This window comes from Aricia agestis, chromosome Z, assembly GCF_905147365.1.
Source record: "Aricia agestis chromosome Z, ilAriAges1.1, whole genome shotgun sequence".
NCBI classification, from domain to species: Eukaryota; Metazoa; Arthropoda; class Insecta; order Lepidoptera; family Lycaenidae; genus Aricia; species Aricia agestis.
In genome coordinates, this window is record NC_056428.1 from 10,983,787 (window position 1) to 11,003,882 (window position 20,096).

The window sequence follows — 20,096 nt, forward strand, 5'->3', positions numbered from 1 at the left end:
TTACATTTTTGTTATATTGTAGTTTTAAATTAACGGAGTTTTATTAACCTATTTCTCATTTTTGCAGGCAAATGCGGCTGCTGGTCAAAAGAGAGCTCGTACACGCATAACTGACGAGCAACTTAAGATTCTGCGATCTCACTTTGACATCAACAACTCGCCAAGTGATGAAGCGATCGCAAAGATGGCCAAACAGTCGGGACTTGCCACCAAAGTCATCAAACACTGGTTCAGAAACACGCTTTTCAAAGAACGTCAGAGAAACAAGGATTCTCCCTATAATTTCAATAATCCACCATCTACCACCCTGAACCTCGAGGAGTACGAAAAAACTGGAGAAGCTAAAGTCACACCACTAGACTCATCTATAAGTTCTGATGAGAGTAAACCCCCACCCGAAAAAAAAGCAAAAACTGAGGACATGCCGATAACTAATCATCCGGAGATCATGAATTTAAAATCGGAGCCCGATGAACCAACAATGGAAGAAAAGTATAATTCCTACGACGACAGACACCAGGAAGACAGAAGTTATATGTTTCCCAACGCACCATCCCAAAGCCCAGCTTTAATAAACAACTCGGAGAACCACCAGAATGTATCGCGGCCCCATACACCGCCGCATATTTCGCTCAATTCGTTGATTCAATCCCAACTGGATTCTATTCCCGCGACGAGCATACCGCAACCGACGCACCCATCAATGTTGCCACCAAAACTAAATCCTAACTTCGCGTCCCCAAACTCCGCGCCCCCGAATGTCCTACCTTTGACCCCAAATCGCAGCCTCAGTCCTGGCAGGGGACCGGCCGATTTCGGACTTTCCGGGGGCAACTCGAACGGATCCAACAGCTCGGGGTCTTCAGGCAAACGCGCCAACAGAACTAGATTCACGGACTACCAAATAAAAGTCCTCCAAGAGTTCTTTGAAAATAATGCTTATCCAAAAGATGATGATCTTGAATATCTTTCAAAGCTTCTGGGTCTCAGTCCCAGAGTTATCGTCGTTTGGTTTCAAAATGCACGTCAGAAGGCAAGAAAAGTTTATGAAAATCAGCCAGCCGCAGATCCACCAGCAGGCTCGATGGACGATGCGAACCGATTTCAAAGAACCCCAGGACTTAACTACCAATGTAAGAAGTGCCAACTAGTATTCCAACGTTATTATGAATTAATAAGACACCAGAAGACACATTGTTTTAAGGAAGAGGATGCGAAACGTTCAGCGCAGGCGCAGGCGGCTGCAGCTCAAGTTGCTGCTACTCTAAGCAGCGAAGATTCAAATTCAAGTACCGTAGAACATCACGTTCCGCATGTGCCAGTGTCACCGGCACCACCTCGAACTCCAACGCCTGCAGCACCAACCTATCCCGTGTCGCCAGCTCCGCCCACGCCACATACTCCCGTTACGCCTCTTACACATCAACAGTCACGAGAGGAGAAAGATGGTAACTTCCAATGCGATAAATGCAATTTAGTCTTCCCTAGATTTGATTTGTGGCGGGAGCATCAACTCGTTCATATCATGAACCCAAACTTATTTCCCACTTATCCACCCGACTCTCCCTTTGGGATTTTACAACAGCATGCTCAATTGCAACAGTTGAATGCTTCACTTAATAATGACGAGGCTCGTCATCCTTTGGTAGCAGCCTTAAACCAACAAGTGTCTAAAAGAAAATATGATGAGTTTGAAGAAGTAGAAACAGGTGAACAGCCAAAAGATAAACGCCTGCGGACGACTATTCTGCCAGAACAATTAGATTACTTGTATCAAAAGTATCAGATTGAGTCGAACCCATCAAGAAAAATGTTGGAAAATATTGCACGTGAAGTTGGCTTAAAAAAGCGAGTAGTTCAAGTTTGGTTTCAAAACACAAGAGCGCGCGAAAGGAAAGGACAGTTCAGAGCACATGCACAAGTAATAAATAAACGCTGTCCGTTTTGTCCTGCACTGTTCAAAGTCAAGAGCGCACTAGAGAGTCATTTGAGTACGAAGCACGCTGACCAGTGTGCACGTGGTGAGATTAACGTTGATGCGTTACCTGATGAAGAACTTAGTACTGAATCCACACCTAGCTTCGGCTCCCAACAAAGTGACCGGCAGCAAAATTTTTCCCAAGCGGGGGCTCCCATGTTGCCCCCTATTTTCCCACCCTTTCATTCAGACATGGAGAAATTTATCAAGCAGTACAGTGAGGAGTCGATGAAGAGATACGTGAGCGAACTGCAGGCTCACGCGACAGCGCAGCAAAACGGCGGCAGCACCGAAAACAATGAAAGAAGTCACGAACCCGGAAAACCTGAAATACCTTTGGACCTCAGTAAACCGGTAGACCTATCGCGCCCGGGCTCCGACGCCGACGAACGCTCGGACACGGCATCCGAAACTATGGAGTTCTACGAGGAAGACGAACCCACCTCGCCGATAGCGGGTCAGCCTCACACACCCCGACCTCCCGGCAAAAGATTCCGCACTCAGATGTCATCAGTACAAGTGAAAATTATGAAATCGCTGTTCGGAGACTATAAAACTCCGACGATGGCGGAGTGCGAGGCGCTCGGCCGGGAGATCGGCCTGCCGAAGCGCGTGGTTCAAGTATGGTTCCAGAACGCCCGGGCCAAGGAGAAGAAGGCTCGTCTGGCCGCCGGTCTATCGGAGGTGTCAGACGCGCCACCCCCCGACGAATGTACCGTTTGTGATTTCAAGTACAATCACAAGTATTCAGTGCAGGATCACGTGTTTTCACGGGGACATATCGCTACGGTTCGCGCGCGGATCGAGAACAGTGCGAGTGCGGGAGAGGACAGTACGCTGGCCCTCATGCAGATGGCGGCGCGGCTGGAGGGAGGCCTGGGCAGCGAACTCCACAACGCGTTCCTGCGACCGCAACTGGCCGGCAACGGTGAGTGCACGTCTTGACCGTGGTCGCCGTCGTCTAGCGCTCCCGAGCACTATGCGACTTTGGACCTTTTGAAAGTAGAGAGTGGCTGACGTCACGAGGTTTGTTCTCTACTTCGGCACAGAACAAGTCTCGTCTCGCGCACCGTCGGTGAAAATTTCCTATTAGAGAGTGCTTCTGTAAATAATTTTAGATAGTAGAGAGAATTGTAGTGTGTATGCTGACTGGTGTTGATATTTCAATGATAATTTTAAGTTTATTACGAGGATATTAAGTTATGTTATTATCACTTAAACTACGATACATATCACAGTAACGTCAAAGTATTTTTCGCATTTAATTACAGATCCGAAGTTGCATGTTGTTAGACTAGTCATTTACTACTACTTTGTTTCTTGAGCCGTTAATGATTTGTATCATTGTAAATTTACCAGTTAAAGTCAATCAAATTTTTGTCTCAAATAGACCTACTTAATATTTTGATGCTCGCCCAGCAACTCCTAAATTTATTTTATCATTGAATGTTTAAATTTTTTTAACATATTTTGTAAACACAATAATTTTAATCAATCATTGTTCGTTCCTCTAAAAATCAATTTAACTTGCAATGTAATCATTTAAATTAATTTTCTTTAAGGTTTGCGTTTTAGTTTAGTTTAGTTGTAATCTCGATTTATCACTCTTCGTCTGAAAAAATGTGTCAATGACACATCACATCTTATGTAAACATGATCGAAACGATCGTTGCTCTTGATTAGGTTCGTACAGGAGGTTGTCATCGGAGGCGCGAAAGGCGTGCCCGCAGTGGGCGTCCCTGTATAGGCCGGTATTCAAATGCAAACGAACATACAATGGTAGGGGTTAGGACGCGTGAAGGACATCGTATATGTAATAGGCCGGCGCACATGCACGCTCTCATGAATAATCAATTATTATTTAAATGTCGCGAATCAGCTTTCTCAGAATTTTCGGAAGATATCACCGAATTTATTCGATCGCATTGAAAAACCAACACTTCAGTAGTTAGCATATCACTAGCAATACGTCGCATATTCTTCCTAGTTGTTTATATTTAAACTCCTACTAGTATATAGAAAATCGATAACTGTTGTAGATTTGTAATCAAAACCAAATTATATATTTTAGAGAAATGATTAACGCTTAGATAATATGTAAATTTAAATGCCTCCTGTCGAATAAGGTGCCTTTTACGAAGTTTTGTAAATTATTATGTAGACTTACGATGTAAATAGTTACGTAGTACGAGCCGGAGAGGTAGGAGTTGTAAAATGCAAAAAATATACATCACGAACGAAAAATATATTGTTACATTAGAGGCGTGTTAGGAATATTATGTGATATGTGTCTTAAATATTGTAATTCCCTACGACTATTTATGCACAAAAATGAATGCAGACATAACACGAGGTCGTATATTACATGATAATGAATTCGATATCGTGAGGGGCCGGGGTCGATATTCTTCCGAGGCATTAACATAAAAGTGGTTAAGAATTGGGGAGTTAGGGGATATGCAAATATTTTCTTTAAATTTAAATGACTTAGGCGATGCATTTCGTACGTACAAAGTAGGGCATCCGCCGCCCCGGGCGCGCGCCGAGCTGCGCACGCGCCGCGGGTGCAGACGTCCCCATACAAAACCCGCCGTCTTAGCTTACACATACAATTATGATTTTCACCATTTTGATGCAAATCCCTTTCAACCCCGCATCTTACATTGCAGTGGTTTGCATATCGATTTTATTATTTATTTTGATGTTATGTTTGTATTTGTTTTTGGTTACTTTTTAGTTTTATTTTATTATTTTTTCTTTGTATAAGTTCATATGTACCGAGGTAAATCGGCTGGATTAGACACTGTCACCTCGAAAACGATATAAATAATTTTATGATTTTTGAAATAATCGTATGCAAAGTGCATTTAATGTTATACATATTTTATTTTTAAATAGACTTAACTAAAGCCCCGTAACAGTGTACACTATCGACAAATGAAGACTTATACACTGAATAGTATTACTGTTATTTTTATCGTTATGATTACAGAATCGAGTGAAATAAATGCAATATTTATATTATGATTTATGTTTTCTTTTTTGTTTTCCTTGGTTCCTTTATCCTAAGTTTTTATTATTTTTGCATGCGACAACACAGAACGAGTAAATCCTGTTTCCAGATCATATAAATACAGGTGAAGTATATGAACGAATATTTAAAAGTTTATTTACTCTGTGAAAGCCCTAGAAGAGTACATCTATAAAATGATAAGTTGCTATACAGTACGTAGTTATATGGCCTACCTATATAGATTTAGCTGACACCAAACAAATAGAAGTATGAAAAATAACTTACTCTAAACACTCTACATTTTGCTTAACCATTTATACTTTAACCAGAAATGCCCGCAATCAGCCGGGCTAGCACGGCCACCAGTAGAAATGCGAAAGTATAGACAAACTGTGGAGATAAACTTAAGGTGAAAATTCGACCTTTTTTTTCGTTCCGAAAAATTCAATTAAAATGCCACTTTATGACAGACTATAGTCCTAAAAATTCAAATAATATCCTACTTCATGACATATAATATTATAGTCTGTCATAAAGTTGCATTTTAATTAAATTTTTGTCGGTCGCGATTAGCCGCGGAAAAGATCGGAACGAATCTTAAGTTTATGTCCACAGTTTGTCCATACTTTCGCATTTCTACTGGTGGCCGTGCTAGCTCGGCTGGTTCATGCAGAGATTATTTAGAAATTACATAATAAATATAAGATAGATCATGACGTAGAAAGACATCTTTTGTAGGTACGAAGAGCAATGTATAGCTTATCAACATAATATTAACACATATATGTTGATAATTCAATATGATACCTATTGAATTGTGACTTAACTATTGTTACTCAGCACCAGTAAAAATGCGTCACTTACTCAATTCTCATTAAAACTTACTGAGAATTCCGTCTCTGATAGACGTATAGTTAACTTCAGATAGTTGCTATGCATAGACTTTACTAAAACAATTGCATCGACCGGTTTTCCTATTCATAACGCTGGCAGTTAATGTTATTATTGAAGCCTATGTGCCTACTGTACAAAATCTTCTAAAGAAACATTTCTATTTCTAAAGACCGTAAGGAAGTCTGACATATCCTATAACCTTAAATTGAATGATCTTAGTAAAGAGTATGCTTGATATACCTATATCAAACTAAATGACGCTTGATATATATTAAAAAGTATTCTATGTCCTTCCCGAGACTCAAAGTATCTCTGACCCTTTCAGAAAAATCGGTTTAGCGGTTTGGACGAAGAGGTAACTGACAGACAGACACACTTTCGCTTTTATAATATTAGTATGGATTCTTCTTGATCTTCGATTTATGCGATATAATTAATTCGCTATCGATTCCTCGAGTTCTATAAATCGACAATCGTATTAACATAACAAGCCCTACAGTAGTCGGGGATGAATTTCACGCACGATTTTTTTACGCGCTCCTTTGTGTTTGAAGGTAATCGATAGATCTATTGAGCAACCCACTCACTTGGGCTGCAAAAAATATTAAATTACCTGATATCAATGAAAAGATGAAAAAACCTCCGTTATACAACCAGCTAATTATCTGTTTGAATAACAATCATACAGACGTGCTTACTTGAAACTTATACTTTTTGTGAAAGTACAAAAGATTTTTTGTCGAATAACAGTTATCAGGGTAATTAAATGAGAAAAATATGAAGGCTACATACTCCCCAAGGCTTAGTTCGCTTGAAATGCTGAGAGCCACAGAACCTAAGCCGCACTATCTTTTGCTTAGGGTGGGTTGCACCAACTTACTTTAACTATAACTTTAACTTTAACCATAACAAAAGTCCATAATGGACGCCATATTTGACGATAACCTTAACCTTAACTATAACTACGCCTCTAGTGCAACCCACCCTTACTGTTAGTTAATTCAAGATTAACTAAATAAATCTAAGTCTAGGAACGTACACAAGCTTAAATGTGCTTGGACTGCAAAGAGATATTTGAAGGACTTTAATAAAGCAACCATAAGATGATCTTAATCTTGGTAAAATCACAAATGTTGTCTCTGAGTCTCTGATATTTTATATACTGCTATTTTACACAAAGTTTTTAACTTTGTGTAAAATAGCAGCGAGTAACTTAGAAACAGAGAGCGTCCCTTCACCTATTCTTAAATTAACTGCCGTACTCAGACATTTAACGATAGTACTTAACTTTAATTTAATGAAAAGCTTGACATAAAATATAAATAAGTTTACGACAAGTAAATATTCATAAAATTTAAGTAAACATTTAATTTGAGTGCAGCCGATACAAATATAATATTGATGACTAAATAGTAACCTATTAATGAGGTACCTATTATACCTGAAAGGCTGTATTGGCACTAAACTATGCGCCTGATGAAATGGCTGAAAGCAAGTCTTTCAGTCATATATTTATTTTCCACGCTGAATACTTGGAGCTCTTTCTCCTCACGGAATTCCCAGTCGTAATTCTACAAAGAAATTGAACACGGAAAACGTATGTATGCGGCCAGCCTAAACAGCGCTGACGGAAAATTTCACGAGTAAAGTAACTCTTTAATTGCATACAAATCCACACGTAGATATTAAACATCATTACCGCAATTACAACACAATTACGGCATCACAATAATTGTAAAGCCATAAGCTAGATTACAATACAAACCGATTTCGCACATTCCACAGTCGGATGCTAAATTGTACTAACTCAAGACAGTCACGTCGGCCATTACCGGCCGTATCGACAACGCCAATTATTTGATAGCCCCACAATCTTTTTACAATTTCTTCTCCGTTATTATATTTCTATTAAGTCTTTTTTTGTGATCAAACTACTAATGATTCGATTCCATTTCCTAGGCGGACGTACCGATGTTAATGACACTAGGTAATTAGATCCGGATGGTTTGAGGTCGACGACTCCGGCGCATCACCAAGTGTCAATTTTAGTAGAAATATGGTAATTGCGGTGACCATTTGTGACGGAAACGAGAAAATTTTGTGGAATGACACTAATGAGGGTCGCCACTTGTCCGTATTGTTTTAAGATTCAAGAATTATTCTGATAAATCATAGGGGGCGACTAACCCTAAAGTGTCGATTTTATAATTCATTTTAATACTTGAAAATAAGTCCTGAATTGTGTTATTTTCTAAAATTAGATACTACATTATATTTTCGAGAATTCGATGTGAGCAAAAACACTATATCTTCAAATTTTCTCGATAGAAAAAAATCACAAAGATGCATCTAATTTTCACGAATTTTTCATTTACTGCCATAACCGTGCATTGAACTAAGTTAATATTTTAACACATTGTGTAAAATTCCATCATTGAGAGATCGACCTTGCGGATTTTTAAAATGTTGTATATTTATCGAGTTATTGAGAAAAAACTAATTTGGCGATGAATCCGCGTCGTCCCTTTTCACCTGGCATATGAAAGACGGGCGTGAGTGTGAAGAGAGAAGGACGATATTTGATTTTTGGGGTTAGTCGCCCTCTTAAGTAAAATTTACTCTGAAAGCAGATGATTGAAAGCCTTGGTAATGTTAAAACACAGGTGTTTAATTAGCCGTACTTAGAAAGTTAATGAACAAAGCCGCTGAAGTTACCGAACCATTATTAGCACTTCCGCGCTCGCAAATGACAGACTGACAACTGCTAGGCACTTGTTACTTAGCTTAGACCGGGCGCAACGTTAAATAATAATTATTTATTGTAAGGGTGGTCACTCACTGCGATCGTTAACTGTTAATTCTCCTATCTTACAATACATTTAGGGCCTATTTCACCGCTTTCTGATAAGATAGTGGCTAATAGGCTATTCACAACTTTTTTGACAGATTCTCCATACTTGATCTGTCAAGTTAATTAGTGGATAGCCTTATCAGGAAGTGGTGAAACAGGCCCTAAGATGCAGTTTCGCTATAATAAAACTAAGGAATAATATTCCAGACAGAATGATATCTTATTAAAATGGCAAAGCTTTTTGATTAGCTGAACTCCAAAAATCACATACGATTGATGTTTGTCGTATATTATGATAATTGATAATACTATTTTGCTATTAGATAGGATCTGGACTGGATCCAATCTGTTTTAACGTTGGATTAAAATTGCAGGATCGTGGTGTGAGACTCTTATTTGCTTTCTAAGGTACCAAAATTACCAATTCATGGATGGATCGAAACGATTAATCGCAAATTCTTTGCACTCTTCTAGTCCATCTCAATGATAAACTCATAGTTTGCACTTTGCGCCCGCCTTTGCGCGATTAGCGACAGCGAACGTCTCATTACTAATGTATTAGAGTCGTGATTATTTTAATCATTTTACTAACAAAGAAATACTTGCGGAGACAATCATTATTATACTCGTCTTTCTGCTTTTTGAATTTGTTATTTTGTTCCGCTTACAACTTCTGAGTATTCCTTGTAGAGTTTAGTATTTTATGTAGAGTTTTGTTGCGTATAATGTTGCTCAGTACCTACCTATTTCAAATATTTATATACGTTCATGTATCAGACTTTCAATATTGTGTTATTTGATGATTTGATGATATAATATTATTGAATTGATTAAATGCATCTACATTTTGCTGTGGCTATTTCCTATTTAAGCCTCTTGGGTGTAAAATTTAAAAAATCATTACTATGAAGCCTTACCTATAAGATCAACAAAATAAATAAAATCATGACTCTTCCTTGTACCGTAGCTGGTTAAAACTTAAAAGTACCATGACAAAGCAACCAAGTGGCACATTTCACTCACATACCTGAGCGCGGCGGTTAGCACGCGTTAATATTTTCATTACTTACCACAATAAACACTGGTTAGAATTGTGTTGAGGTTAATACAAATTAACTTTAAATAATTAATATATTAAATTACTTACTACTTTTTTATTTTAATATTCACCTATAATAAAAAACCTAGACATTACGTTATATTAAAAATAATCTTTAAAATATCTCCTTCCCGGGATTCCAAAGAACTCCATGCCAATGTCACCACAATCGATTTAACGGTTAAATCGTGAAGAGGTAATAGACGCGTTTTAGCATTTACAATATTAGTATGCATGGTGAGAGAATTTACTGTTTTCATTTTTAAAATAAAGTAACTTACATTTTTACCTACAATAGGTAGGTACCTAGTTAAGATCTCTGGGTCTTTACATAGTTACATAAGTACTAAAGGGTCTGCGTAAGTACAGACAATAAAGATCTACTTTAGTATGTAGGAATATTAGGTTCAGTAATTGCAACCCTCGCTAGATATTTAAGCTAGACCATAGAATCAACTTAAGTGGCGCCGGTTGCCGAAATGGCGGCCGGAGCCGTTTTCCGAAGTTTGCCGAAGTCACACGATGTTTGCCGATTAGGCTGTCGGCGCCTATTCGGCAAACATCGCTTGTCAATTAATGACAGTATAATGATCAAAAACATCAGTCTTGAGCTAAAGGACTATGAAAAGTACAAATATAAGCCTACTAATATTATAAAGGCGAAAAAAAAAAACTCAGGAAAATGTGGGGAAAACGGGGGAAATATCAGAAAGGGTTTATCTCACGAACTACTCAAGAAATTTTTATGGCAATATTTGGCACAGATATAGAATAGACCACGTGAAGAGCGTAAGGAAATAAGCTATTTTTTATGAGAAAATGTACGGTTTCCGTAAATTTCCTAATTTACGTGGGCAAAGCCGCGCGGGACATCTACTAAAGTCATAATGTGAGGATTAATATTTTAATATTGTTTCGCCTTTATAATAACAGTAGGATGACATGAGACAAACGATAACAGACACTTTGAAGAATGTTAATTGCGAGAAATACCTACTCAAACACAACATGCATTTTGTATGTAAAGTATGATTACTTAACTCAGACTATAGCAAGTAAGTTAAATGTTGTGTCACCTACTAAGGTCTTCATGACTATTTATGATCATTATTCATTTCTATAAGTTTTTAATGTATGTACTGTTTGGTGGCCTTACAACAATAAATAAATAAATAAGTATATTTATTTGACAGAAAAATCATACTATCTACGTCTGTTATCTTCACTCGACACTTAGTGAATCGATCCAATAAAATTTGGTACGGAAAGACTTTCAGTCCCAGGAAGGACATAAATTAGATAAGTATTATTATGCCAGAATGTATGTACCGCGCGATAAAATAATTTCTGCGCTAACAGACTTGCAGGTAATCATAAAATTATGCAAGTGATTTAAAATAAGCATGATTTGCTTTTTACCCGACTTCCAGAAAGGAGGTTATATGTTCGTCTGTTTATATTTTTTTTTGTATGTTCAACGATCACTTCGCCGTTTGTGGACCGATTTTCAAGATTTTTGCGCTATTGTATCGGGTTTAATCCGAATTCGGTAACATCTAGCAATTATTTTAACAATCTATTTCTTATCATAACTTTATCTGCCGAAAATCTTCTGTGTTTAGCCAAAACGAATGCGTTCAACGTGCACGTACCAGTTCGTTCAATTTTTCGGAACCATACCGCTTTGCTATTACAAAGCCAGCAAAAACTCGCAATCTTTGTATATTAATAAAATATTGTTCAGTATTTTCACGGTCAGATCGGGGAAAAAATGTCTTCATTACGTGAGTAATTTAATTTCGACAGAATTTCGACAGTGAGAACAGATTGGGCTGTTCCACTCCGTGAAATAACGTTAGATACAGAGTTATTATATTAAGTTTTTCACCAGTAAGTACTGTCACCCCAGTCATCCTTGTTTCTAGAATTTTGGATGCAAAAAAGTTGGTCGTAAAGAATCACAAAAATGAAACAAAATAATAGAAAGAGATTCTAATACCTACTTTTGCCTAAAATAATGTTATATGAAAGTGGATTCATTGTAAAGAGAATATGTCATCCTACCCCGATTCTAATATAGCTATAACTAATTATTAAAATGGATGATCTACCTCATTACTTAGTTACATTACTAAAATAGATAAACTCCATAAAAACTGGTTGTTTATGGGTGTACTTGCGAGTTTTTATGGCATTTGAAGCTCTATTAGAGGTCCTTAGCGTTCAAATTGCAGTAACACAACCGAAATGACGACTCGCACTTAGCATCTTGCATATTAAGAGACATTACCGCGGCCGATACTTTGACAGTCAGATTCCTACTGCATAAACTTACTTTATATTCCTTGGATATTAAATGAGGTACAAAATCATCACAAATTACCTTTAGATTTGACTGTGAAATATATTTATGACGAGTCAGGCCGAGAAAAACGTTTATTGTTTAATTCATAAAGGAAAATTTCTGATTTCAAAAGCATTGTATTCATCAAAGATTCATAAAATACGGTGTTTTCGATCCCCTTACTTACCTTGCGATACAAATTCCGTAATAAAGAATGAACTTGATGTCTTGACGTCATTCATCGTTCATCTGAAGGTGAAGTTCATACAAAAAAAATCGCATAAACGCATAATATAATAATTATAATTATAGTATCTACGGGGTGAGTCCCAAACCTTCAAAAGTCAAAATTAGAATGTGACTATTTTTATCCTTTAGGCCGTAGTAGGTAACACTAGAAAGCGAAGCACGAACAAAAATACATTTTACAAATTTATATAAGACGAATATTCGTATAATTTTTAAAATGAATGAAACATGACCAAAACATTGCATATTTAAGATGGATGTTTAAAACATTCATATAATTTTATTGGTGTATTTCAGTCGGATCGGTGTTTCACTAAACATAAATCTATTAAAGAACAAAACAACATCCATTATCTGTAATAGCAGAAATTGCATGCGGGAGTGCTAAATGATAAGTGATATCAGCTGAAAGTCTAAATTACCTGCATTATGCACGTAATTTTTTACTGTCACTCATTTTCACCAACATTAAATATAATAATGTAATTTCTTATCTTTGTTTATGTAACTTTTATAGAATATACTTAATTGCTAGACTTATAGGTATAATGAAGGTATAGTAACAATAAATTATAAGCAAAAAACTTTTTGAAAAAAAGCTTTTATTTAAATACTTCAAAAAGAAGAAAATAAATTTCTCCTTAAGAATTTTAACTATTAAGTTATATCCTCAATATATTATACAATTTGCATGATTTTCTAGTTAGGTACCTATCTCTGGCTAGATTTCCAAGTCCACTTGATTGTAATTTGTTTGTTTCAAGAACTTGATAAAATATGATTAACTTAAGTCCTCGATTTTGATCAGTAAAAAATCATGTCTTTATTTAGTGAGTTGCAATATTCCGTTTATTTCTACACGACTAAAAAATTAAATTTCACTTTTGGACACGACACGACACGACACGACACGACACGACACTTCACGACACGACACGGCACGGCACGGCACGGCACGAATCGGTACGACACGACACGGCACGACACGACACGACACTATGACTTTTCAATTTGATACCCATATTGCAAAAGTGCTATAAAAATAACTATTCCCCTATCTTGGATGAGCTGCTATATTGGATATAGAATGACATTACTTTCGTTTCCGAGTTACTCTCAATGAGCCCTTTTATTTGATAACCATATTGCAGAAGTGCATTAAAAATAACTATTCCCGTATCTTGAATGAGCCGCCATATTGGATGTAGAATGACATTACATTCGTTTTCGAGTTACTCTCAATGAACCCTTTCATTTGATACCTATATTGCAGAAGTACATTAAAAATAACTATTCTTCTATCTTTTATGAGCCGCCATATTGGATGTAGAATGATATTGCATTCGTTTTCGAGTTACTCTCAAAAAGCCCATTCATTTAATATCCATATTGTAGGACTGCATAGAAAATAACTATTTCGCCATCTTGGATGGTCGGCCATATTGGATTTAGAGTGATGTCAAATACAATATCATGCATTGTCATCCAAACTAAACGTGCATGCAAAATTTCAGCTCAATCGGTTAAATGTATCTACTTCAAAATTGAGTTCCAAAATTTCACCCGAACATACATACTTACATACATACAGAGCAAGTTAAATAAAAGCTTTTAAAAAGAGGGCGCCATTCTGTTAGATGCTTAATCATGTCAAAAGTACTGATTTTTGTGAATTATTTGAAGAAGATTTTCTGAGCCACGGGAAAGGACTTAAGATGTCCTATGTCGGAAAATGCACGGAAGGTGTAGAAATCTTTTTACCTTAAAGATGCTGGTTGGCAGCGGGCGACATGAAGCAACTGCAGACAACGTGTCGCAGCTACTACTGGATGTATTTCTATGAAATACCTTCCGCAGCTAGTGACACGAAGCTAGCGACACGTTTCATAGAAATACATAGAAACCAGTAGTGTCGCGACGACACGTCGTCTGCTGCCGCTGAATGTAGCCGGCTTCCAACTTGTACCCTAAAGCTAACTATCTAGACATCACAGCATGAAAAGATGTCAAACTATAAGAAGATTTATATCATAACAATTTAAAATTATAATTCCTGGCACTACAATTTTTGTAACATTAAAATCAAAGTATTAATTTACACAAATCCAAGTTCGTTAACAATCGCGGCATCACCAGGGGCCGTCGTAGGGGCCCGGCCCGCATATCCGTCACATCCTAATTGAGCACATCGCGCTAAATACTCCAGATTGGGCCCCGATTCATCTCACTACAATAAGGAAGTCTGACGCTGATAAGGATATTGGGAATGAGGAACTGACTGTATCGCTAGACGTGTCTATGAATTGAATGATTGTGGAGCTGTTTGTAGATGCATAAGCAAACTACAGTATGGATCTACATCTAAATATCAAGAGATTAGAGATGTGTTTTAAACTCTTAACGGTCTACTGCCATCTGACGTCTCAGTAGCCAATCGAATCACTTATACGCCCTGGCCAAAATGCTGTAAGAGTTTTGGAACACACCTCAATACAAGTTTAACTAATGAGAATACCCCATCATAAAATTGGTGCGCGACCAAAATGAATAACCATTCAACATCTCACGTTTCTTAAAAATCTTATTCCAGTCGTTCATTTGAAACCCCAAAATTAAGAATCAGGGAAGATAAAAGCATAATGAATTATAAAATATCCTTTGTAAATGACCAGTCCGCAGCGAGATCCATTCAAGTCGTCAAATCGCAAAGTGCTAAAAGCATTCATTCGGACTCCTTTATAAAAAACATATGGGAGACTCATATCTGATGCGACGGGGGCCCTCACAATGCCGTGGCCTCATTATAAGGGCCCTTTGTCCTAAGAACTGGTTCTATTATTGGGTTTTTATTTAAGTAAAGCAACGGGACATTCAATAAGTGTATCAAATCAGTGTCCCCCGTTGCCTTCTTTATTCGAACCTCTCGAATCGACTGAATGGTAGCTTAGCTTTGATTTTAATTAAACCAAATTGTCTTGTTCCAATGGGTTCATATTGTGGGAATTTGTTACAAAGCTAAAATGAGAATGTAATACTTGTGTCCATTGTTCGAGGGGTATCGGGATTCAGTAGCAAGGAACCTTAGAATAATATTTCTTATTGATTGAGTTCTCAAGTGACTATTCCAGTCAACTTATTTTCATTATCTGCCATGATTGTCGCATATTATACGTATGAATTAATTGAAAGTTGTAACAAGGCCCTTAGATTTCCTCATCTTATTATGTTACGTCACATCGGATAAATTCTGTATAGAAATTTTGTATCTGCAGAATATTATTCAGTCTGTTGAATTCCTTTGATGTCCTGTTGTCGTTAGTCGAAGTAAGTTTAGTCCAGGATGGTCTAAGTATGGAGTTGTCGTTCTTCATACACGCAGTTCTTCAACCATACGATGGCTGAGAAACATTAAGACTCAGGCATATTGTAACGACTTTAAAAGCAACGCCTTTTAGCTCCATTCAAAACAAGTGTAGTGCGAAATTACCGACAAAAGAGGACTAGTGTTGGAAAGTTTATTACATCCTATAATCAGGGACGCGGCCACGACACAGTAATTTCAATTAATTGTACCTCGAGGTTTCACTTTTAAGCGAAGGAAGACAAAGGCGGTACGGTCTAGTGCGGCTGTTTACCCTCCCATTATACACTTAATGAAGCCTCTAATGACCGCTTCGTGGTGCAGTAATTAATGTTCTGCGACCGGCGAGATTGAAACGTCGTACAACGCTCGTTTCGCTCATGCGACTCCCCGATTGTGACACAAAACAGCGATGGATGCGCTCCGTGTTTTCTGTATGATATTGCGATATAATTAAGAACGGAAAGCAATTTTGATTTCTTTCTAATGGGAACTTTATACGAATGTGGACGTTAAGACAATAGGATAGGCGATAGAATCGTATCGAGGCGATGCATGCAATGGATGCCGTACAATTATACGTACGCCTTTCATTTGATGACTGTTGGTTGTAGTAAACGCTTAATTATTGTCTGCAATTACACGCATCCGTGCTTCTAGGGCAGTGATAATAGATTTCACTAGCTAGTCGCGGAGTTCGCGGGTAGAAATCTTGGATATTAAATACTTCGGCCTCGACGATACGCAATTAAATCAAACAATAAGCTATGTCGGTCATCTGGTGGCTTATGAATTAGACACGGGTTTGACAATGGTCTAGAACCATGATTGGGTTGCTGTCTAATAGATTCGCTAATTAAAACTGTACGTACGACATCCACCAGATATTAGTCCATCATGGAACAACAAAAAAATTTACTCTACTGACTCGCAAAACTCCATAATGATAGAGTTTCAAATAGTTTTAAGACCTTAGAGGGATTATTACTTATTTAACAATTTAACACTTTGTCATTATTAATAATATATAATAAATATGTATCTAATTTAACATCTCCAACAAAAACACAATTTTTGTCTAGTTTTAATTAAGACCAGAAGTTTCAAAATGTCCTTGATAATTTATTTGTGGTTTTGTCTTCTATGCTTCGTAAATATTCGAACACGCCGATTGTAGATTATAGGATTACATTTTAGTCTTCTGTTTCACCTACGAATAATAAAAACTATAACTATAGTTTTTATTATTCGTAGTGTTTCACTTATAAAAATCCAGCAAAGGAAAACCTTCTACTTACTAGGTTTATTAAGCACCATTATATTTTCATCATTTCATCCCAAGCAAAATGTCCAAAAATAACAAAGCAGCCTACCTCCTCTGCCAGTTTCCCTGCCATTGGCACGTCCACCGAGGACCTTGGACAATAAACCGTATCAATACTCAGTCATAAATTCATCATTAAGTGAGTGCGTGACCCGAGTTAATGTCACTTTTTCACACTTTTCGTGTTATTCCCAACAAACGAGGTGGCGACGTGACGTCCTCACTCGAGATTTCAATAGTTTTTGCGTAACCTTCGAGGTAGGGCCTTGTTGTGGAACCAAGGAATCCTGTGACCTACGAATGTCGAATAGTTTTTATTATTCGTAGCATATGACTTAGGTATTGAAGTCAGCCGGGTTCAAATGTTTATTCACCCGTCTACGGCGCTGCCAAGAGGAGGCGCGGCCAAAATTGCTGATAGAGTCAAAAGATTCATACCGAGATAATGCCACTGTTACCTGTAATATTATGCGAAGCAAAAAATATTTATGATTTAAATTTAAATTTTCATTAACATCACAAACAATCTCTACCATTGCTCTCCAATGTTAATCCTCGTTATTTACGGGGTTAAAATTTAGAAAATCTAGAAATTAAACAATGTAATCTCTTATTGATTTGAGAGGGGAAATCTTCCTTACCATGATCTCACTTTTTTGATCAGTAGAACTAATTCCAAGTTATTTCTGTTCATAAAAGATTTATTGTGTCGATTGAGGTAGCTACGTTTACCAGTTTTTTACTGTATTTTCTTGGTAACTGAAAAATTGCCGTACAAAATATTTACCTTGGTACACGACGTAGAGCTGATAAAGTTTTATAATCACGTGTAATCCGTAATAGAAAAAGTTTTCGTATTCAGTGTAATTGAATAAATTTTCGTTTACAAAATTATCTATTACAAAGTTTTTCCATCAGTGTAATTGGTTGTTTTTCACTTCGCTCGCGAGGCGCGATGGGTTTTTTTAATCGATTCAGGCGTTAATGAACCTTAATGGTTTTGTCTGAACTTTTTAAAATATGAGCTTAAGCTTTTTACCTGAAACACCCATTATTCTTAATTCACAATCCTATATCCAGGGTTCTCTGCTGATTAAAAATACGTGTGGCACTCGGGGACTGCCGCGGTAAACCTATTGTATAGTATTTTTATCAACTTATGCAATTATAATTCGCATACGTCTATTCCCACACATACAAACACCGAGCCGATGTCCGACGAACTGAAACGACGTTAGACGATGGACGGCTTTCAACGCCGCTTGTCGGTCAGAGTGAGGAGTCTTAGGTTTATTTTTGTTACGGAATTTCTAGATTCGATCGCCGCGCTCATAGCCCGCGATAAAAGCTATGCAATAGCTTAAAAATCGACAACTTTGTAAAAGTTGAAAACTTTTTTACAAAACTTTAGCTTGCAACTTTCAGTGATTAGTGTAAACTGTTGAGCCGCCCTGCAGCTCAGGAATGCGCAGCCCTGACTCACTCGCGATCACACGATTAGCAGCGCACCTGTTGAGCTTACATACGTTTTTCTAAGAAAATTAAATAATTTCATTTCACATGCTAAATACGTTAGTCGACGACTTTGATGTCATTTAGCGAAAACAATGGCGAGATGCGCGCGCGCCGCATGCTGATCGGTTATTTAAATCACCTTATCGCTATACTCGTCTCGCTGGCGACTATTTTTAATGTAATGAGTCACATTTGCGCCTAGCGAATTTTCTTTAGATTACGTCGTTTGCGTTTTTGTCGCGTCGGCTCCCGTTATGGTCACGCTTAGGGCCGTTAGCGATTTGCCTGCGCCTTATGGACTTTCCTAGCGCTTTCAGCTATCATAAAGTGATCAAATAAGCAATCACAGTCATAAATCAGGTTGGGCTTTTCCTAGTGTCGTTACGATTCGCGCCGGAGACTCACGCTCATACTTTCTGACGTTTTGCCAACTTTTTGTGCTATTATGCTAATATGTAATGATGGGTTAGTTTAAATGTCTCGTGAAGTGCATTTCCCTCGAGTAATATTCGCATGAACTTTGTACGGTCAGCATACATATCTACAGATAAGGGTAACGTGAAAAACTGAAAAGTTTTGCAGGAATATTATTTTTCGCTCGTCACTTAACCTTCTTATTCGATAGGAAGGTCCAACTACCTCCCTTGAAATGTTTCAAAGTATTTAATGAAAAATATATTTTTTACAAATGCTACAACTACAGTCTACATGCTTTCCTCGGTTCGCACATCTTTTAAATATTCAGCCATCGATCGAGTTGATTTAACAACATCCTTTGAGATTTTAATCGAAAAAAGGTTTACGACGTCTGTAATGCGATTATAGAGGACATATTAATGTTATTTATAAGAAAATCGATTTTTTACGATCCCTACTTGATATTCCTGGAGTGTTAGGACCATTCATTGTATATTAGCAAATAAATAAAGTCCAACAGAATATTTAATTAGGCGCAGATCTAGTGCTACATTATTTATATAAAAAGTAAAGCCGGTCATTGGTATGCGACGGACATACGGACGGACAAAAGACGTTATATCCTGTCACTTATTATTAGCCTAATGAAACAAATTTATAAATTTTTTAATTTGGCAGGGGAATAAAAATGCTCTTAAACGAAAATATCTTGTTAAACGTTGCCTTTACAGCATTTTTATGCCTCGAATAAATTGATGATAATATAAATAATAAGTAATAATATTTTATTGGTAATTCAATATCGAAAGTAAAAAATGGAAAGTAACAAAAGTCGATTTCTTTGCAGGTAAGTATCATCAGGTTTGCTGATTTTACGTTGGTGGTAAGTTGTTAAAATAAATTTAATTTAAGTAGAATTTTTTAACATTGTTACAATCGAACGTGTCGCAATTTACCGCTTTTGAATTTTTTTTTTTATAAGATTTAATGGCCTGGTAACGAGACCTTTAAGCCAAGTCTTTTTAAAGGGTTTTTAATATTAACGATCCAA

General features: G+C 37.2%; 1 protein-coding gene across 2 annotated transcripts in view; it reads left to right on the plus strand.

The window, feature by feature from the left end:
* The window catches only part of LOC121739533 (zinc finger homeobox protein 4), a 68,655-nt gene extending 49,258 nt beyond the window's left edge, over positions 1-19,397 (plus strand). The window contains exons 4-5 of one of the 2 annotated variants that reach the window (XR_006037463.1): positions 68-3,293; positions 19,386-19,397. Coding sequence is in view for 1 of the 2 variants with exons in the window: in XM_042132049.1 (XP_041987983.1) it covers positions 68-2,923 (2,856 nt within the window). In the remaining variant the exon portion in view is untranslated. Of the gene's footprint in view, positions 1-67; positions 5,006-19,385 lie in introns of those variants that run through there. The other variant, XM_042132049.1, reaches the window with a different exon arrangement.
* Positions 19,398-20,096: the final 699 nt, after the last annotated feature.